The 22297-nt window shown below is 43.0% G+C and overlaps 2 protein-coding genes across 4 annotated transcripts in view; one reads left to right on the forward strand and one right to left on the reverse strand.

The window, feature by feature from the left end:
* The window catches only part of LOC118317006 (microphthalmia-associated transcription factor-like), a 31529-nt gene extending 12252 nt beyond the window's left edge, over positions 1-19277 (forward strand). The window contains exons 3-11 of one of the 2 annotated variants that reach the window (XM_035645406.2): positions 3582-3816; positions 11771-11986; positions 12089-12184; positions 12854-12971; positions 13058-13150; positions 13279-13329; positions 13478-13553; positions 14937-15084; positions 15934-19277. In XM_035645406.2, the coding sequence (XP_035501299.2) occupies positions 3582-3816; positions 11771-11986; positions 12089-12184; positions 12854-12971; positions 13058-13150; positions 13279-13329; positions 13478-13553; positions 14937-15084; positions 15934-16335 (1435 nt within the window). In that variant the 3' untranslated portion in view covers positions 16336-19277. The remainder of the gene's footprint in view (positions 1-3581; positions 3817-11770; positions 11987-12088; positions 12185-12853; positions 12972-13057; positions 13151-13278; positions 13330-13477; positions 13554-14936; positions 15085-15933) is intronic. The other variant, XM_047330890.1, reaches the window with a different exon arrangement.
* Positions 19278-19809: 532 nt separating this feature from the next.
* mdfic2 (MyoD family inhibitor domain containing 2) lies at positions 19810-22276 on the reverse strand. Of its 2 annotated transcripts, XM_035645457.2 has the most exons (4): positions 21506-22276; positions 20796-20877; positions 20333-20602; positions 19810-20224 (listed from the first exon to the last, which is right to left on the reverse strand). In XM_035645457.2, the coding sequence occupies exons 2-4, from the start codon at positions 20875-20877 to the stop codon at positions 19968-19970; spliced, it is 609 nt and encodes a 202-aa protein (XP_035501350.2). In that variant the 5' UTR covers positions 21506-22276; the 3' UTR covers positions 19810-19967. The 2 variants fall into 2 exon arrangements, with proteins under 2 accessions (XP_035501350.2, XP_035501349.2); XM_035645456.2 differs by lacking the exon at positions 21506-22276 and having other exon boundaries at positions 20796-21386.
* Between the last annotated feature and the right edge of the window lie 21 nt (positions 22277-22297).

Raw genomic sequence — 22297 nt, forward strand, 5'->3', positions numbered from 1 at the left:
AACACGTGACCTCCATACAAAAAGGAAGTAGCTGGGTGACTTTCGTTTTAATTCTACAAAAGAGCTAAAATGAGTGTTAATAAATACTTTTTTTCAATGTCTTAGACAAACTCATGTAATTGAGTAGATATGAGCGATTGATTTGTTTTGTTGTTGTTTTTATTATTATTTTTACATAGTAAATGATAGCAATGTTGATGCACGAGGCGGTGGCAGTAATGTGCACATTTGTTATTTGCCAACTACCAAGACCACGAGTCACCTCATCAGTGAAGTTGTCGGTAATTGTTATATGGGCAAAAAACATTTCAATATGTTTCAGTTCATTATGTGCACACTTCCGAGGGGCGTGGAGGTCACGTGTGTCCGTTTCAGAGACGTGGAGGTCCTGTGGTCCAGCGGTCTGCAGCCGGACCCTTTCAGACGAGGTTGTTGTTTTACCGTTAATGTCCATCAGGCAGCGCCACTGGTCACTGCAGGGGCCTCGGGTCTGGAACTGGTGACACTGATTTTTTGCCTCTGCTTCACGTCACGTCTGTGAACCTCTGTCAGTCGGTGGAGCCCGGATCGAAACCAGTAATACTGCAGATCCAGAGGAATCATGAGTTGGGTGGGTGGGGCTCCTCAACACTGTACAGCCATTGTTTTATATCTGAGATACACAAATATGAGAGGAGGTGCACACACACACACACACACACACACACACACACACATACACACACGGGTGAAAAAGTTTGAAAGGACAAAAGAGCTTTTTATGTGTTTCAGTAGTTTGTTTGGCAAAGAGCCACAGAACAGATGAAAGGAAGAAACAGAAAGAGAAGTTGAGCTTTGGCTTTGTAGACACACACACACACACACACACACACACACACACACACACACTGATTATCAGAATGGTATGAAAGAGAATCATGAGGTGCCACAACTCTGGACAGATCTCACCACTATTTGGAAACATGAAATTATTCAAGTGTGAAGAAACTCTTCCGGTTCAGACTCTTTAATCAGGAGGATATTGTATTTTATTTGTTGTAGTGAAACAAATCACCAGTGGGTCAAATGTAGGGCTGCAACTCACGATTACTTTCATAATCGATTAATCTGGCGATTATTTTCTTGATTAACCGATTTGTTGGTTGGTTAATGAAATGTCATAAAATTGTGAAAACTGTTGATCTTGTTTCCCAAAACTCCAAGATGATGATTTTTTTTGTCCACACACCAAAGATATTAAGTTTATTGTCACAAAGGGGAGCAAATAAACCAGAAAATATTTACAGTTAAGAAGCTGAAAACAGAGAATACAAACGAGGCATTTAAGCAAAACGTAGCATGTTGGCAAAATGTAACATTTTAGCAAAACATAGCATGTTAGCAAAAAACACAGCATGTTAGCAAAAAACACAGCATGTTAGCAAAACGTAGCATGTTAGCAAAAGTAGCATGTTGGCAAAACGTAGCATGTTAGCAGAACGTAGCATGTTGGCAAAATGTAGCATGTTGGCAAAACGTAGCATGTTAGCAAAACGTAGCATGTTAGCAAAACGTAGCATGTTGGCCAAACGTAGCATGTTAGCAGAACAAACTGGGTTGTGAAAATAGTAAACATTATAAATGCTAATCGTTACTATGTTAGCGTTGTCATGCTGACATTAGCATTTAGCTGGAAGCACAGTTGTGCCTGTAGCCTCACACAGTTAGCGTAGAGCTACAGACCGAGTGAGCCTGAACTCAGTTTACACACAAACATTGACTTTACAAAAGCTCACAAAGTTGTTGTTTTTCTCACCGGGATCAAATGTTATTTGACTCTACTGCGAATTTACAAAGAATAATACAAATATTGTACGTGATCATAACTTGTTGAACTGTACTTTTTACAGAACGTTACAGAGTCTAACATGGGATTAAAAGGGAAAAAGAAAGAGAAGTGATGGGAAACAAATGTTTAGGCTACTGTAGGCTACATTTTAGTTCCACTTTCATTCACCACTATGAATATTAATATGAATAATAATGTGAATACAACACACTGCTGCTTTTGTTAACAATCTAAACAAGCAAAAAGTTATGTTTACATTTCATGTTCCTCACCAGAACACTTTATATTTGTGTGTGTGTGTCTGTGTGTTTGTATACTGTATATATATATATCTATATATATGTAGATATATATAGATTTCTCAACAACTCAAAAAAACTTAAAGATGTGAACTGATTAATCTGCTGCTTGTTTCTGCTCCAGTTTTTATGAAAAAAATTCAGTTCAAATTTTATTTCTTTAACTGGAGAAAAGAAAAGGAAACGAAACTCAAACAATCAAGCAGATTAAAGGGAGAAAAAAACGAAAATCAAAGGTTTCAGTTCTGACAGTGGAAAATCAAAAAGCTGTTTCAGCTTCAGATCCAGTGAATTTATTTTGTGATTAAAGAGAGCAAAGTCTCACAGGCAGAGGAATTATGAATATGAACCGCTCCAGCTCCTGGGTGGAGCACAAAGGAACCTGGGTAAAAAAAAATAAAACACACTGTACTTTGTTCTGCTGTAATTCTCTCATCACGTCTATTGATTAATTTATTTATTCAGGAGCAGCAGTACAGTCAGACAATTCTCCTCACACATGAATGGAACTCTTAATCTTTTAAAACTTGAAATATGTAAACTTTTAATAATCAGAATTATTACATATTGTAGCATAATTTTGCTCTTGTGCAGGGTTCAGTGGGTGTGGTGTCAGACCATGAGATTATATGCAGTGTGTGTGTGTGTGTGTGTGTGTGTGTGTGTGTGTGTGTGTGTGTGTGTGTGCGTGTGTGTGTGAGTCAGTGTGTGTGTGTGTGCGTGTGTGTGTGTGTCAGTGTTTTTGTGTGTGTGTGTGTGTGTGCGTGCGTGCGTGTGTTTGTGTGTGTGTGTGTGTGCGTGTGTGTGTGTGTGTGTTCGTGTCTGTGTGTGTGAGATGGCATGTCGAGGGCCGTGTTCGACTCCTCTGGCTAATTAGTGCGATTACCTCGCAGCTGGATTGACCAGACGTTTGTGCAGAGTCGTATCAAACGGATCAGTCGCCGGTCGACGGCTCCGTCCCGACAACTTCTGCTTCAGCAGAGTCTCTCTATTTCTGGACGGCGGGACTCGGGGGTGTCTGGGCGCGAAGAAGCCGTCTAAATATAATAGGAGAGTGGGAAAACTGAAGCAACGTGAAAAAAAAAGTTCCTCTTTCTGCTTTGCAGCAGCAGCAGATCTCTGTCTGTGTCCACTGTCCAAAACCCAGTCATGAATATTATCTATTGTTATAAAGAAATGCAGCAAATCCTCACATTTGAGAAGATGGAAGATTTAAAAATAAAGAGTTTATGAAATGGTCATTGCAGCTCTGCAGGTCAGATCAGCCCGTTTCTTTTCATCCTCTCATCTTCTTCTCTTGTCTCTCTTGCTTGACCTCTCCTTCCTCGTCTGACCTCTCTCGGTTATCTCTCTCTCGTCCAATCCCCCTCTCTCATCCTCGACTCTCTCTCTCTCTCTCGTCTCCGCTCACTCATCCTGTTGTCTCTCTCTCTCTCTCTCTCTCCTGGCGGCAGCAGCAGCAGCCCATCGGACCAGCGCGACTCCTCCAAGCCCCCGCTGAGCTCCTCGGCCATGACATCACGCATCCTGCTGCGCCAGCAGCTGATGCGGGAGCAGCTCCAGGAGCAGGAGCGGCGGGAGCAGCAGCGGCAACAGGCCTCCCACTTCCCACAAGGCACCGCGTCGCAGACGCCCGCCATCAACGTCAGCGTGCCGCCGGCCGCACAGGTGCCGATGGAGGTGCTGAAGGTGAGCGACCGCAGGAATGTGGCAGCGTGTGTGTGTGTGTGTGTGTGTGTGTGTGTTGATTCGCAGGAGGTCAAAAGTGATGACAGCGTGTGTGTGTAAAGTTTCCACCTCTGAAATTAGAAGTTGCATGTGTCACCGCTGCTGCAGTCGCTGTATTTATAGATTTATGGACTCACGCGTGTAGACAGTCGGGGGAAATCGAGGTTTTCTGTGACTGTGTGTGTAAAAAAAAAAAAAAAAAAGCCCACAGGAGTGAGTGGAGTGTGTTAAAATGCGTATATGGGGGATTATCTTCTCCTGAGAGAATTCCTCTTTAATGCATGCTGTGCTTCCAGCCATTTGGGTTTAGCCATCTTTAATCCTATTTGCTCAGCTACATTCACATCTTTTCATAGCTTTGATTCGCTGGCAGTCCGAGGCGGACGCGACGCTGCTCAGGGTTTTGTGTAGGAGCGTGTTTTTAAAAGAAACAGGCACTTTGGGTGAGTTTTGTTCTGTTCGTCTTCTGCTTGTGTGTTGTGTGTTTTTTTTCAGGAAGGTCGTTGTTCATCTTTGTGGAAATGGTGATTAGAAAAAATGTGTTGAGCTGAGAGTTTCTGTGTTTTTCTTCTATTCTGTGTTTCTCTCTTTGTCTTTGATTCTTTGATTCACAGCCCTGCTGAGTGCAACCATTTATTTTAGGTCCTGAAGAGACGTTTCTATTTCAGTCCTGATGTGTTTGTTCGATCTTTAGGAAAAATGTGGCTTTTACACGATTTTGAAGCCGACGAGGACACGTGAAGTTATTCATGCGAGTTTTTGCATTTTCACGTGTCGGAGAGTTTAGAGCATTTCTCTAAAAGAGACGACGAGTTCGCTTTCGCTTTTTCTATTTGCTGCGTTTCTTCAGTGATGTGGAGAGACGGTGAGATCGTCAGGGAATCTTTTACCATCACATATTGTGCACCGGTCATTTGAAATATTGCATAAAGATGATGGACGAGCTTTGCCGTCGTCTCGACGCCGCGATGGAAATCGAGCTTTTAATCACAGAACTCGTCAACGTTTTTGTTTTGTGTTTTTAATTCTGAGCTGTTGAGTAATTTTTTGTTGAACTGAATCCACAGAAACAGATTTCACGGTTACTTGCTCCGCCACACTTTCATCACCCTGGATGTGTGTGTGTGTGTGTGTGTGAGTGTGTGTGTGTGTGTGTGTGTGTGTGAGTGTCTGTGTGTGTGTGTGTGTGTGTGTGTGTGTGTGTGTGTGTGTGTGTGTGTGTGTGTGTGTGTGTGTGTGTGTGTGTGTGACACATACAGTGTATCCGTTTAAAAAACATCGTCTCTCCTCATGCAGCATAATAAACATTACTCGCTCCCCCATAATCTGCTGCTCTCTGGGAGGTTTAGGACGCCCCCCCAACAACCCAGCCCCCCACCCCACCCTGAACCCTCGGCCGGCCCGTGTTCAATACACGGAGTGAGAGTGATTTCTCTGCTCGGGCCTGGAGCTTACAGACATTCTTCATTGACTGAAGTCGTCGAGTGAAAAAAGGCCGTTCCAGCCTGGCGCTGTTGAGCTGGGTTAACCTGCTCCCCTTGTCTGTGGGCGGATTAGCTCCGGGGTACCAGGCGGAGCCGCCGGACCTCAAAAAGTGCAAACATTAAGCCCAGATGAGTTTATCTAAAGACTGATTGGACCCTTAATTAACCAAGTGACCTCCGACCTCCCGGGGAATAAGTAAAAGGATCAGTTTAGGGATCAAGACAAAGGCGAGCACGGCTTTACCACACACCCGACGCTAATTCAGTGAAGAATGCTCGTAATTAGCCCCCGCTGCTTCAATTCCACGGCATGTTTAAGAGAAGAGAGGGAAAAAACACACACACTGCTTTGAAACGTATGTGGGATAACTTCCTAAAAGGTTTTTTTTCTCTTTTCTCGATTTTCTAGATTGTTCTGTAGAGGCTTTGCGGTGCCACGGACAAGAACAAAGTGCAAAATGTTCGTCGTCTCTTCTGGATTAGAAACAGTCGAGTGAAGCTCGTGACCACGCACATATTTTGTCTGTTGATTCTTTCAAAAGGACGTTGAACTTCTCCAGCGCGAGATTTAATTTATAATCTATGATTGTTTTTCTGTTTGAGCGTCAACAGTTAACCGATGAGTAATCCACTTTTGAATTAATCGCCAACTGGTTTGATAATCGATTAATCGGTTCAAGTCATATTTCTCTGATTTCAGCTTCTTACATGTGAATATGTTCCGGTTTCTTTGCTCTGTGACAGTGAACTGAACATCTTTGGTGTGTGGACAAAACTAAACATCATGTCGGGGTTTTGGGAAACACGATGGACATTTTTCACCACTTTATGACGTCTTATGGACCAAACAACTAATCGATGAATCCAGAAAATAATTAGAAAAAGATTAAAGATAATGAAAATAGCCGTAAATTGCAGCCCTAGTTTCTGTCACGCTGGCCGAATAAATGAAATCATTTCAGTTCCAGTAGATGAGCTCATTGGTCGTCGTTGCTGTAAAACGGGAGAAAAACTGCGTTCATGCTAATTTTAACATAACATCCATCATCCGGGGCTGCACGGTGGTGTAGTGGTCAGCACCTTCGCCTCACAGCAAGAAGGTTCTGGGTTCGAGTCCCGGTTCAAACCAACCAGGGCCTTTCTGTGTGGAGTTTGCATGTTCTCCCCGTGTGTGCGTGGGTTCTCTCTGGGTTCTCCGTCTTCCTCCCACAGTCCAGAGACATGCAGAATGGGGTCAGGTTCATTGGAGACTCTGAATTGACCGTAGGTGTGAATGTGAGAGTGAATGGTTGTTTGTCTCTGTATGTGGCCCTGTGATAGGCTGGCGACCTGTCCAGGGTGTACCCCGCCTCTTGCCCAATGTTAGCTGGGATTGGCTCCAGCCCCCCGCGACCCTTAAATGGATAAAGCGGTAGACGATGGATGAATGAAGGATCCATCATCCGAGGACAGAGAGGTCGTCATTGCGTCAGAGGAGCGACGACCGCACGCTGCTCTGACGGAGCTGCCGTTCACGTTATCATCACAGTTGCCTTGTGCACGTTGACCTCTTGGCTGTGAGACAGAGTGGCCCATTCTTCTTCTTCCTCTTCTTCTTCTTCTGCTCTGGCTGGTGTATCCTGGTCGGGACCAGCATGAACTGCCCAAAGCTCACAGAGTCACAGACACACAGATCCGCGTTTGTCCTCCCCGCTGCGTCTCTCCCCGCAGAGGATTCTGACTCGTCTGCCGTTTGCGTTGCCGAGGCCCCTCGGCGGTCGTCGACGGCCAAAACGGAGCTGGAAGAACAACGGGACGTCTTGTCTCGATGCTCGATGCATTTTGAGAAAACGAAGAGCGAATTCTGGAAAAAGATGCAGTTGGTCGAAGTGAAAGTTCAGTTGTGGCTGTTGGCTGTAAAAACTCGCCCTCGCCTGTTTCTCTGGGTCCAAGTGATGTTTCATGTGTCTCATTCGTCAGTTCATCACGACGTCATGAGGCCGAGACGCTGCGGCCGCAGGTCGGGAGGCTCCGGTCCAACTCACTTCAGATCGTCACGTCACGAGTTTCTGTTTTTGACGGTGCAGCTTTCAGACAGAAAGACACACAGACAGACAGGAGGACAGACACAGACAGAGAGAGAGACAGACACACACACAGAAAGACAGACACACAGAGAGACAGACAGACAGAGACAGACAGGAGGACAGACACACAGACAGTCAGCAAGACAGACAGACAGACAGTCAGGAGGACAGACAGACAGACAGACAGACAGTCAGACAGACAGACAGACAGTCAGGGTCAGTGGGTTTTTGTGTCACTGGTTTCCAACCTGAGGCTCTGGGACCAACCAGAGGGTCACGAGTTGAATTCAAAAGGTCTTGAGATGATTAACAGGATCAGAAATCTCAAAGAAAACATGTTTCTGTTTGAAGGATTCTCTTGATGTTTAGACCTGAATTAATATTTCCTTTTTCTTTTCTTCTTAGAATGATTTGAATAATGCTGATGTAGTACTGATTTACAACCAACAAAACACTATTTTGTGACATATGACATTATTACATAGTTGATGTAATAATCTATGAGCTTTATTTTACTGTTGTAACTGTATGTACAGTCCGGTAGTTCAGTGAAGTGTCACCAGATAAATCAGGACGATCGGGAAAAATCTGTCAAAATCAATCAATCAATCAAGTCAGATACATAAATATACTTTTATATTTCAGAATATTCTTTATTTTTTTCGGAAGTATTTGACAGTTTAATCTCTTTGGGCCTTAAAAAGAAAAAAGAAACTACGTGATGAAGTTAGAAGTGAAATCACATGGAGCAGATGAAATGTGACAAGTTATTGCTTTTTAAATAAGTCGTCACAACTTTTACTTTCTAAGTTTATCATATGTTTCAGTTACTGTAAAAATCTTATTTGAAGGTAAATATAGATTCAAGGTAAATACAGTAGAGTAGAAAGTGTAAAGTTACTCTTGAAGTATAAAAGTAAGAAAATTTGAATTATTAAGTTAATTATCAAGTTAAGCTCGAGTAAAAGTACTTTGGTTACTTTGTATCACTGCTGAGTCAGTTATTAATGAGATATTACTACATGTACTACACAGGACAGTAAATCACATCAGCTGAGTATTTGACCATTACAAAGTACACCCCCTCGTTCCCGTCGTGCTTCAATGTGTGTTCGAAGTTATTTTAGATCCGGAGCTGAAATATGGTCGGGGTCTTCGAACGAACCCTGTAATTCCTTATCCTCACACGAGTCTCGGTCGTGGCAGCAGAACCCGATTTATGTTCCCCGGCAAACTAATGTTAATTTCCATATGATGACAGAAACTGACCATGAATCTTTCTTTAGACGTCACTTACACCCGAGGAGTTAGTTGTCGCTCGTGTCGGATCTGATAACAGAAGAAGAATCGTGTAACACAAACGCGTCAGAGCGTTTCTCTCCCAGTGACCATCGACAGCCTCCAGCCCTTTGTCCTTCGCCCCAAAGCAAAGAGTGTTGGTTCGACTTAGCGCTTCATTGACGCGCGTGAATCTGCTTTACGACCCGCGGCGGCGGCTCGCGGCCCCGAGGCGACTGTGAGTGGAACCTGCAGCAGAGTTAACGCACCTCACCTGAGTTTGACCGACGGAACAATGAGCATGAAAGAGACTTTGTGTTGCTGCTAATATAAACACTCATTGTGTGGACTCCGTTATGCAGAGCTGCAACATTACTAATGGGTTAGTTAATGAATCAACGACCACTTTGATAATCGATTATTCTCTGATTTCTTTGCTCCTCTGTGACGTGTTTTGGTGTTGGGATAATCGATTCATCGAGAAAATAATCATCAGATTTATCGGTAATGAAAATAAACGTTAGCTGCAGCCCTAAATATTATATTTTTATTATTATTATTATTATTGGTCTTTGAAAATGACCCTTCTCTGCTCATTTACAAACAAGGAGGAGGCAAAATATTATTGTGTTTTCTGAATATATTGTGTATAAAAGTTACCTGTAATTATAAAATATCATTATGACCTGGACTGTGACAGTGTCGGCTTATAGATGGATAGATAGATAGTTACTTTAGCTGGGAAATTCCGGTGTATTAGAATGAGAATAATAAATATAAAGATTTTCCATGCGATATTAACAGTGGAAATAGTGCAGTGGTACAATCAGTTACCAGGCGTCAGAGAAGAACTGCATGAGACAAAAGTACTTAAAGTTCACAAGTGGATCAGACAGTTACAGAACTGTTGGTTTACAAAGCACTGAACGCTTTAGGGACAAAACACATTTATGATCTCGGGCTGTGAACCGTCCGAACACACAGCGTTCAGTTTCTGTGCTCCGCGTATCTGGAAACAGAAACGTCTCTCAGCTCTTTTGAATCAGGACCGAAGACGTCTGTTCGCCGCTGCCGCTCAGTGAATACAAACTCATTCTGATTCCACTTTAGATTTTTAAAGTCGTTGTATATGAATTAGAGTCCGACCGATAGGCTGTCACGATGGTATCGGCCTTTATGCCTGCTAATATGTGCCGATAGGAAAACTTATATTTCACAGAATAACAGTCAATCAAGAAAATGATTTTCTTGATTGACATTCCATATTTTTGGTTCTAGTTAATTATTACTTTACTATTAAATATCAAGTCGCAATTACATTTCTTTCCCATAAGGGTTTGATAACAACATGTTAGGAACATTTTATGTATATACATATATGTATAAACTTATATATATATATGTGTGTATATATATATATATATATATATATGTTTAGTGTTTTAATTTTTTAAGCACACAAATAAACCGTCCTTCCTTCACGTGGGAGCAGATGTACTGGACTGTTCAGGTGAACTGTACCTAATAAAGTGAGTGGATATTACTTTGGCACGACTGTAGAAAAAGAGCAAAACTAGGTCAAAGAAAAAAAAAACACAATTTATAAATGCACGTGCAGACTTGTGTTGAGTCGGGTTATGAGAGCGTGTCACTGCTCAACGGTCATGGCATATTTTCTTCTTTCTCTTTTATATAAGTGGAGTAATTTCAGCTGTTGTGTAAAATGTCAGATGAGCCTGTGACGTCCTCGGCTCCGTCATCGAACCCAGAACTTCTTCAGATTGTTTTACAAAGTGACGCGTCGGAGAAGAGACGCAGTTCGCCCGTTGCTGCAGATTGAAAAAATGTCAATTAGAGACACGAGGGGAGAAGACGCTGCCGACAAACGAGGACGAGACAGATTTATTCTTTGTGCTGTTTCGAGCTGGGAACAACATTCCCAGCGCTTCCTCAGGGTCCAGGCGGCGGTGTGGGGCCTCGGCAACGGCCCCGGGGCCCCTCTCAGTCAACGAGGTGGACCCGGCCGAACAAAGGCGGCGACTGTAAGAGCCACATCCTCACATCAAGTGATACGCCATAAAGGAATAAATCCAGATTTTACATAAAACAACAGAAATTTGAAAAGGCCCATTGTTGTCGTCCTGAGATCCGTTGACATGCAGAACTAATGACTTCTCCGTGGCTTTTTAAAAGATCAGCTGCGTGAGTCCGTCCTCATGGCAGCGAGCGGCGTCTTCACATGAACAAGCAGGGGGGAAGCAGCCGCAGCACTTTGCTCCTCAGAGAGAAGTTTATTTATCCATCTATTTATTTATTTATTTATTCATTCATTCATTTTGACATTCGGACGGATCAGTTTACAGTAAACCATGTTTGAGATGCTCGGATTTCCCCTTTACGAGGTACGTCTTCTTTTATTCATGGAACAGTACATGTACAGTCGTTGTGTCGGCGCTGACGCACGAGTTGTCTATATTTAGTGACGTTGTGTCGTGTCTTTATTTCACAAAATCACAGAAACGTCTTCGTCGCCGCATCAGAGGAAAACCTTTTTTTTTTTTTTATGAACTCGGCTCCGTTTTCTAAATGTGTCAAGAAAAAAAAAGTGTGTGTGAAGTTTGTTTATTCGCCTGCAGTCGCTTTTTCTGGATCATTCGTGACGTGTGGAGATTAATGATCCACAGAAATCAAATTTATCCACAACTGCCCGAGTGTCTTTTGCTTCTGAAAATATGTGGACGAGCAGAAAGTTGTGGAGAAAATACGTTGGAGATGTTCACGTCTCGACGGCGTCTCCGGAGGAAAAAGTGCACAATGCTTCGCAGGGTTTGAAATCTATGTGGAGTTTATTTTAACATTTGGGTCGAGTGCTGTGAAGACTTTGAGTTGTTTTAAATTCATAGTGTGACGAGAACAATAGAGTTGCTGTAAATGAACGTCCCTCTCTCTCTCTCTTTATGTGCCTTTGATTTATGGAGCGATGTTCTTAATTATATGATTCATCATCTGGAAAAGCAGCAGATATCAACACAGTCTTCATCTTTTCTGCTGCTGACTCATATCTTTTATCACCACCTTCCTCTCCAGGTCCAGACTCACCTGGAGAACCCGACCAAGTACCACATCCAGCGCTCGCAGCAGCAGCAGGTGAAGCAGTACCTGGGGAAGCTCGGCTCCCAGGCGTTGAGCTTGCCCTGCCCCAACCAGGCCTTGGACCACGGGGGCATGCCGCCAGGGCCGGGCAACAGCGCCCCCAACAGCCCCATGGCCTTACTGACCCTGAACTCCAACTGCGAGAAAGAGGTGAGGACTCGCCGCGGTCTCCGCGGTGACGCCGGTGCGACCGCCGATCCGTCAGTCGACGTCGCGTCTCACTCTCGTCTGCACGACCTCTATGTCTTTTAGATGGATGATGTCATCGATGACATCATTAGTCTGGAGTCCAGTTACAGTGACGATATCCTCGGTTTGATGGATCCGGGACTTCAGATGGCGAACACGGTAGGTGTCGGGTCGCGTCGCAGCGCCCCCCCCACCCCCACCCCCACACACACACACACCCATGAGAGTTTCTGTTTGCTCTGACTCATTGCTCTGACTATACTATCTTAATTTAAATTAACCCCCTGACCCCTGACCCCTGACCCTTACACATGATGACTTTGTGATCGCTCTTTTCCTCATGTTTCATCAATTTCTACATTTGTAATTGTATTTTATCTGTTACTTAAAACTAAATCCAGTATTTTTTTCCCCCAGAGTTTCCTTATTTATGAGAAACACGGGGCGGTAGAATCTGGACAGTAGAGATAAAGTCTGGTGGTCGAGCCCAAAATATATAATCTGGACTAGTCCACTTTCAGCTCGCGTATGATTCGGCGGAGGGATTAATACACGGACATACTGTACAGACCAGGCGACACACTGGTGTGTTGTGGTGTAAACACATTCATATTATCTCTATATTACTTCATTACAAAAAAACATAAATCTGGTCGTCTTCAACAGAAAACAGACACATGAGAATATTTACAGAAACCTATTTGCATAACATCTGCTCAACTTTTCTCACTTGTCATCGCCCTTCCCATCATGCTCAGAGGAAGAGGAGGAGGAGGAGGAGGAGGAGGAGGCGTGATCCGTGTTTTAACGTATCTGTTTCCCCCTCAGATTCCCGTTCCCCCGAACCTCATGGACATGTACGGAAATCACGGAATGTCGCAGCAGGGTCTTCCCATCAGCAACTCCTGCCCGGCCAACCTGCCCAACATCAAAAGGGAATTCTCCGGTGAGCAGCGTTCCTCCTCCTCCTCCTGGTACTGTACATGTTCAGTTGTCGACTTTAACACTAAACCGACGTTGTCCGTCTCTCAGTGTCTCAGTCGCCGGCCGTCATGCACATGCTGGACAAGTCCGGATCCTGTGGCAAGTTCGACAGCTACCAGCGTCCTGACGGTTTCCCCGTGGGTACGTCCGCTTCCACGTTCTTCAACGTGTCCACAATCCGCCGCAGAACATTTTTCTATGAAACCAACTGCTGCACTGTTCGTTTCATGTATTTGCCTTAATGAAAAACGGCTCTGTGTCCGAAGCAGAGGTCCGAGCGATGGCGAAGGAGCGGCAGAAGAAGGACAACCACAATCTGAGTGAGTCGTCATGGAACTGTAATTGTTTTCTTAATTCCATCATAATGCACAAATGTGTCAGTGTCAGTGTTGCCATGGTGACATTCATCTTTTGTTGAACTGGTTTTCTGAACGGCGTCTCATCACGCTTGTGTTTTCCGACCCGCAGTCGAGAGAAGAAGACGGTTCAACATAAACGATCGGATCAAGGAGTTGGGAACTTTGATCCCGAAATCCAACGACCCGTAAGTTTGACTGATTCTGTCACTTTAATAATTCTTTACTTGAAAGAGGTTTGAAATAATTATCAACAAAAACTTTCAAATCTCCCAAGAACTAGGCGGGGAAAAATATAGATACAAATAAAATTATAATAATCATCCTCTAGTAAACACGAGTGAGTCTAATGTTCAATGGTAGAAAAGATTATTCCAGCAATGTCCACAAAAGCTACTTTATTTTTCTTTTTGCAAAAATTTCAAAAACGACGAGTGTTGTAGGATTCACACGCCCACGTGTACGTTGTTAAGCTGGTGCCTGGTTGCTGTGAGATATGCATTTCAATTGCTAACGTAGTAAAAATGGATTGAATGACACGATCCTCAGCAGCGAGAGTTTGATAAATCAGACCAGTGTCGTTCAAAATCAGATCTTTGTGTTTGTGAATCTAGCAAACGCACAGAAATATATATTTTTTATTGAAGTACCACAGATCTGTCAGTTTGACATAATGTAAAGAGATGAAGGTTTGAATTCACTTCACTCGCAAAGTAAATTTTGTGTAAAACTATAAAAGAAAGACGGTGAGATTATGAATATATCGATCATATTTTTGTATCGGAGCTTCGCTCTAAGTTCTCTCAGGTCTCGTCCTCTGACCTTTGACCTGGCTGGTGGTCCTGCCTGCAGCCTCTTCTGCTGCATCCGTTCATCCGCCGTTGCTTTTTTGCTGAACCTCGGCTGGAAGCTCCGCCCACACTCACGCCTACAGAGACAAAAACTCTTCAGAAGATTTTAAAATGTGCCATTGTTTAACGCTGAAAACAGTGTGTGGAAATGTTTTCATGAATCCAAAGAAGCAGAAACGCCGTCGTAGTGATCTGCTCCGAAGTCTGAAGCTGGTTTTACGTTGAAACTGACGGAATAAACGAGGAGATGTCAGCTGCGACCGGTCGGTTGTGATGTTCGTGAGCAGTGCGATCCGTTCCGTAGCGATCGATTTCTCTCCTGTGAAACTTCCTCTGCGACCTTCAGCTCCTCGGGGTCGACCTCGTGACGCTCCTTGCCGCTGACCTCTGTGACCCCGGTGACTCCTGCTCGAAGCCGTGATCTCATTACTCTCCTCGCGTTAGAACTCGACAGAGCCAGGCGACTAATGAAAAGCTAATATATATTAATTCTTCAAGTAGTTTTTATGAAAGAAAAAGTCAAAATTCTGTGAATTTGTTCTGGTTTCTTTGCTCCTGTGTGACAGTGAACTGATATCTCTGGTGTGTGGAAAAAACAAAATATCGTGTTGGGGTTTTGGGGAAACTAATCGATGAATCGAGAAGATAATCAACAGATGAATCGATAATGGAAATAATCGACGTGAGACTTACGTCTCGTGTGCTCGTCGTTTTTTTCAGGGACATGCGCTGGAACAAAGGAACCATCCTGAAGGCGTCGGTCGACTACATCAGGAGGCTGCAGCGGGAGCAGCTGAGGGCGAAGGAGCTGGAGAACCGTCAGAAGAAGCTGGAGCACGCCAACAGACACCTGATGCTGAGGATACAGGTGAGACACGGACTCGGGTTATTGTTCACGCAGTAGCTCACGACGGGCCGCGGTGCACGCTCATCACATCACATCATCACATCATGAGCCGGCACCATGGACTGAACGCAGCTGTTGCTTTAATGGCACGGTTACAAGTTTGGCGAAATGAAAGTAATAGACACACATTTTTTAAACGAATACAAAAAAGTAGTCCCTCCCGGCTGTCTGCATAGCAACCGCCGCACCGTAGCCGGGCGCGGCCTCACCGTGGACGTCGAGCTCGCGACAGTTTCCTCAACTTCACGTCTACTCACGACGTTACTTCCTGAGTCGCGGAGGGATACGGACGTGTGCAGACCAATATGATGTCCTGGCCGTGGTATACGCTCAATATTCCACGGCTATGAACCAATCAGATCGCTTGATTTGAGCCAGTCGTTTTACAACATACAGTAATAATTACAGTAGAGTGTTGGTGTCATGTGGGCAGAGGATGAGAGTGGATCGACCTCCAGCTCACCTTCAGAAGAAGTTTGTGCACTTTGATGAAATGTGTCAAACTCGTGTGAAAACTAGCAGAGGAACTGATTTGCACGGCGGCGTACGTCAGCAGGAAGCCGACTGTTCGAGACCAGGATGCAGTAACCGATTCGTCACGGTGTGACTCGGCTCAGCAGATGATGAGATGATTGATGTTTCGAATTGTGGATTTGTTGCGCGGGAATTCATTAGAGCAGCGTGTCGCCTCGTCGGTGGGAACACAAACAATAAGGGGGCGTCAAAGTTTTTTGAGTTGGTCCCAGTTTGTAGATCAGACTCAGATAAAGTCAAACTTTCCTCTTTCCTCCGTCTCTCTGTGGTTCACAGGAGCTAGAGATGCAGGCTCGAGCTCACGGTCTGTCCATCGCCTCCTCCCTCTGCTCCGCCGACCTCGGGCCCCGGTCCATCAAGCAGGAGCCCGCCCTGGACGACTGTCACCAGGACCTGTACACGTTCCACCCGCACCACCAGCACCACCACCCGGCCTGCACCCCCGAGCCGCCGCCCGGCGCCCTGGAGCTCGGCGAGGGCCACGTCGCCGACTACCCGGACGGCCTCTACGGCGTCCACGGCAAGCCGAGCTCCAAGCTGGACGACATCCTGATGGAGGACGAGCTGTCGCCGGTGAGGGGCGGCGACCCGCTGCTCTCGTCCGTGTCCCCGGACACGTCGAAGGACAGCAGCCGCAAGAGCAGCTTGAGCATGGATGAGAACGAGCAGTGCTGTTAGCACCCCCTGCTGGAGGACACCTCCACCTGCGCCCGCTGCGTCATGGATGCTGACGAATCGTCTTTGTGCCATTTGTTGTTTAGTTTTTTTAGGGGTTTTTTACGTTTACATGCGTTGAGTTTTTTTGTGATATCTTCAAATCCTCAACCCTGATTTCAAAGACTGTTTACTTTAATCAATGCTTCGATGACAATGAGGTACAAAAATATAAGTTTTTGTATTTAAATTTATATATATATATATATATACATATATATATATATATATTTGCATTTATCTTTGGACAAAGGCTAGATTATGTTTATTTCTATTGATTCCAAAGAATCTAGGGAAGTTATGAATCATGGTCAGACGTGTAGATATGTTATGGTGAGAAGAACACTGCTCTTTTTTAAATCACTAGCAATAATAGAAGAAGAAGAAAAAAGTAACCTATTTATTACTGTAGTGCTTTACACTCCTCGTGTCTTAGGTTGAACTCCAACGTGCCGAGGCCTTATGAAGATGAGTATGATTCATCCGTGTTCTGTTGCTATGCACATGTTCCGACTGTTCGCCGAGTCGTCGTCAGTCTTCCAGTTGGAATCTCTTCTTCCTTGATGAATATTAATCCTTCTGTAGATTTGATCTTATTTATGTGTCTATGTAAACTAGGACTTTGTGTACACATTCCCCTTGAAAATTTATTTATAAATAAGGCTTTTTAAAAAGAGCCTGAGGTGAAAAATAAAAGCACAAAAATACAAACAATCTTTAGCTTAAAAAAACATATTTTTTAATTATCCTTGATAATTAAAATGAACAAAATCAGCATTGATAATTTTAGTCTATTATTCTGTACCATGACGTCAAGATGCTGCAACACATTCCTCAAACCACTGGAATAATTTAACAATAGACTTGATTTTTTTCTTTTTAATAATGAAAAGACGCAAAAATGAGTAGAAATCCAGCTCAAGTCAAAATGACGGCCTTCGCAGATTTTACTCAACATTTGTTAGATAATTCTCAGAATATTTCATATGTGATGGATTTTTTAACGAAATTTTTTTCTACCGTAGTGATCCGAACGGAACCGATCGTATTTCAGCACTTGTATTGTAAAACATCAAACGTACTTTTTATAATTGTCCATCCGTTTCCTAAATTATTGTTTGTAAACCACTGCGATGACATTTCACATTCACTATGTTCTTGTTTTTTATTTTGCAAACGGAGTATAAGGAGACCGACCGCTTTGGGATTTTGTACGAAACGCACGACATTGTCGAAAACACTGGAACGACGTCTGTAGATCGAAATGTGGTGTTTGTCTTTTTATTTTTATTTTGTATCTGAGCATAAACTAACTATTGTATTTGGCTTTTTTTTTCAAATGCAAACAGAATATTGTCTGAGATGATGTGACTCTTTATGGAGCGTGTTGTGGTCGAACCTGTTGCCGCCTCCGACTCGTGACAATGTGATCGATAATTCTCACGCAGAATCAACGTGACAATGTTTTTTGTTTTTTTTTATTGATTTGAGTGCCTTACTGTCATTTCTGTTGCCATGGCGACGATGTAAGCGGAGCGACGCAACACTTCCTGAAGAGCAATACAGTAAACGAACCACAAAGACCGAGCGTTACGTGTTAATATGAAAGAATTTAACATTGTGAAATGAATAATCATAAAAAGTAAATACAGTCAAATATAATTACTAACTAAGTTATTAAAATCATTATTTTCTGATGTTATATCATCACTCTTATTCTCGTAGCTGCGGAGTTTTATTTATTTTATTTTTCTTATTTTGAGTAAAGACATTTTTTATGTTCAAGTGCCTTTTTTCAGAAGTGTTTTTATTTCCTGTAATATCACGTTCATGAAACGTTGCTATGACAATAAGAATGATGGAACAACATTTCTTATCAATGCTTTTGAGTTTAATAATCAAACATATGAGTAATTGTTGGATGGGTTGTTTCTCATCAGCCCCAGAATAATTTTTTAATAACTTAACTTTCATATCACATCAACACCAGGTCATCGTTTCAATCTGTCCTTTACTTTATGATTATTTATTTCACAATATCGTCGGAGCTTCTCCCGTTGTGCACGTGTTTTTTAAACTTACGAAGGTCAAATTCTACACTGAAGAAAAGTTGTTTTCTTTTTCCAAAGTTATGCTGAAAACTCCAAAATAATTTTTCAGACTAGTATGAATGTAGTTTACGCTGAAAACTGCCAAAAATGTGTTTTGCCAAAATCAAATATATGGTACGTGTGTGTGAAGATATGAAAAGCTTGTTCTGTTTCTGCCTCGTGATTAAAAGTCATAACTAAGCGATCAGACGAAAAAACACAGTTCAAACATTGTGAAAGAAAAAAAACTAACTTAACTCGAGATCCACTTTTTTCCAGAGCTTCCAACTGCTTCTCTCCGTCTTCATCAGTAGACGGATTTTCCTTGGTCGTCATCACAACCATAAAATCCTAAATGTGTGGAGCTGCAGTCACGTGAAAACAATAACCCACTGGTGAACACCAGGACCTGAAAGCTCTGGAGAGAAGGGGGACTTTGATTTAACGTCACGATGGAACCAATCGGAGAGTCGGAGCCTGTACAAACGACTAAACTCAGATCAGCTGATAAAACATCCGAACCCTGAAATGTGAGACGGAACGTCAGCATCACACATACATCGATATTCCAGCTGTCAAGTTATTCCGTTATGACTTATGGTTAAACCACTGAAGAAGAACGCTCTCGTCCCTGTAGTTCGTACCGACACGTTCCTCCTCCTCCTCTGATGATGATGATGATGACGATGCTACTGTTCTTATTGTTACACTTTGTATGAGGTGAATGTAGCAGCGACTACTGTACGCGCTCAAACTCATTGGTCCTCGACATGGAAACGATGTTGTGAGAAATATTAAAACTTTTATTTGAACGTTGGTGGAGTTTGTGTTTTTCTTCTTCACTGACACCAAACACGTGATAAAGGTTTATGACACATTGTACAATAGTTGTACGTAGATATCAAATGTTTATTGGTGTAAAGTATTGAAGAGATATTTTATACATTCACTAGTATGTTTTACTGAACCGTCAGTGATGTTCATTACATAGGCCTCCGAACCACAGGGGGAGCTGTGGACACTCGTATGTATCTGTCAATCAATCAATTTATATATAAAGCATCTGTCAATCAAATCAAATGCAATTGAAAGTGATTGAATGAATATAAGATGTTGAAAGTGAAATTAAGATAAAGCAGCAAAACAATCAATAATTGAAAAAACAGCAAAAAAAATAAGGACAGTTAAGATAATTTTATTTTAAGTTATATATATAAACAATAATTACAATCATGAAGTACTTCACAAAATACACAATGTCAACAACTATTTGGTGAAATATATTAGTATATATTAGTTTATCTCTTGGCCCGCGCACGCACACACACACACACACACACACAGTGGCAGCAGTTTCCTGCTTGAATAATGTTTTTGGACACGAGTTAAGTAACAGCCAAATTCCATATGGGGCCAATAAAAAAAATCATCTGTAATGCAGAATTATTTATGATATATATGTGAATTTGTCCAGGCTCAGAGGTCAGAGGTCAGAGGTCAGAGGCCTCAGCGGTAACACACCTCTGATATCTCCATGGCCAGTTCCACCAGGTCTCCGGCGTCCTGACACGAGTCGGAGAGGCGACAGTCGAGCGTTCGGCCGCAGCAGTCCGCCGCCGACTCGTCGCCGTCGCTCGCCGCCGCCATGTGTCGGTACGAGGGGAAGCAGCGGCTCAGCGCTCGCTCGCACGTCTCCGGCAGCAGCAGCATGACCTCGTGGAAACGGCAGTAGAGGCAGGCGAGCAGCAGCTCGGCGCAGTCCTCTGGAGAGAAGATCACAAGAAGCACGTTAATGGATTCAAATGAACTTTAACCCTCTGATCGTGTGGAGCACAACGACCTTCTCAAGGTCACTGCTCTGTAACCGATACCTCCAGAGTCCAGCTGGTAGGAATCATCTGATGAGAAGCGACTGCTGCGGCTCCAGAACCGGTCGGAACACACGGAGCAGCTGGAGCCAGCCCACTCCTCTTCCTCCTCTTCTCCTCCTCCTCCTCCTCCTCCTCCTCCGATGATGCCTCCAGGGTCTCCGTGGGAACTGGACTCCGGGTCCAGGTGGTCGCTGCTCGGTCTGCGGAGGCCAGTGAACATGGCCGGCGTCTCTCTGGGCGGACTGCCGGTCGCTGGAGTGGGGCGGTGTCCTTTTCAGAAAGCATGATGATGGTTTGAGGGTTTAAGGGATGCACAGTTTTACTCATACAGTAGATTCTAATCCGTTGATGTGAAGTGTATGATTAAGTATTGATGAGCTTATTTATTTGTCTCCAGTTTCCTGGGTTGAATATAGTTTCCCTCCAACACTCGATCAGAGATTAAATAAACTGAACAACGTACCATCACGATCACCGTCTCCCAGTTTCCCTCCCAGCGTAACTCGATCCTGATCATCCACAGGAGGCTTCGGAGGAGTTGTCATCTTGTGCAGTGAGACACACACACACACACACACACACACACATCAGAGAATAATAATGAAACATCCTGTGAAACAGTTAAAGTATAAGAATCGTGCAGGAAACTAGAGACAAAACAAAAAAAACAAAAAAAACAAAAATTAATTAAGTAAATCGATCAATCAGACTTGATTTATTTAGCACTTGTCATACAAATAGACTCACACACACACACAGACATTTACTCACGATCAAACATACGACACTATACTCAAAAGAACAAAAAAATTGAATAAAACATTTAGTTAAAAACATGAACGAGGAATCATAGGAGTTCAAAGAAAGATTCAAACTCAGGAAAAAGAAGTGTGGAATAAAAATAAATACACATATAAATACATATATACACACACACACGTATATACATATGTAAAGATACATATAATAAGATAAATTAATAAAATTCACAGGGAAAAGTTGTGATAATAGTATATCATTAAAAGGAGAGTTAATAAAAGTAATACGATTAAATTAAATTAAGCCTGTATAAATATATATATCAAATAAAAAACGGCTGAAATATTAATAAAAAGTTCAAGTTGAAAAAGCTAGATTAATAAACAAAATGATGACGATGATGATGAAGATTACCTGTGTGTGCACAGCGGAGCGCCGGTGGCTGCGACTCCCTCTGAGGTCGAGCTCGAGTCCCGTCCCGTCGTCACCGCACGCAGCCTCATCGCGAGCTCACTCACACCGTCGATCGATGATCCGTCAGTCACGAAGCTTGAGTGTAAAAACAAATTAATAATCTGCCATGAAAAGATCCGCTCGTCGACAACCCGAGTGGAACCGTAGGAACCAGAGGAACCAGAGTTCCACAAAGACCTTTTTTTTTTTATCTCCTCTCAATTGCAGCTTCTCCTTCTCGAGGTTTGTTTTGCTTTTCAAACTGCACCTGCTGACGGGACAGCAAAGGATTTATGGGATGTTAAACTGGAAATACTGGACCACAGTGGAAAGTTGCCCCCCCCCCCAGGCCATTTGCCTTGTTCCATTACCTTCCATTAAGAAGTCATTACTGAGAGAAGTGCGGCTGTTATCAGGTTTTAAAAAACAAAAACACAACAAGACCCGCGGACGTAATGTGATCACGTACGTAATCACACGCGTGGAATAAAAAGACACACGAGTCTTCACGTTTATCATGAGGAAAATTTAATATTCAGAAGAAATGCGTCGGTTTTACAATCTAATAGTTCCGACACGTACGAGCAGAATTCAACGATGTTCATGGAAGGGGTAAAAAAAAAAAAAAAACAAGTATAGAGAAGCTACAGATTATTTTTGATCAATCGATTAAATACAAATATATCCGATCAAAGTTGGCAGTGAACATTTTTCTTTTCTTTCCTCAACATCATTATTATTTTTATATATATA

The sequence above is a fragment of the Scophthalmus maximus genome, chromosome 3, assembly GCF_022379125.1.
Source record: "Scophthalmus maximus strain ysfricsl-2021 chromosome 3, ASM2237912v1, whole genome shotgun sequence".
NCBI lineage: Eukaryota > Metazoa > Chordata > Actinopteri > Pleuronectiformes > Scophthalmidae > Scophthalmus > Scophthalmus maximus.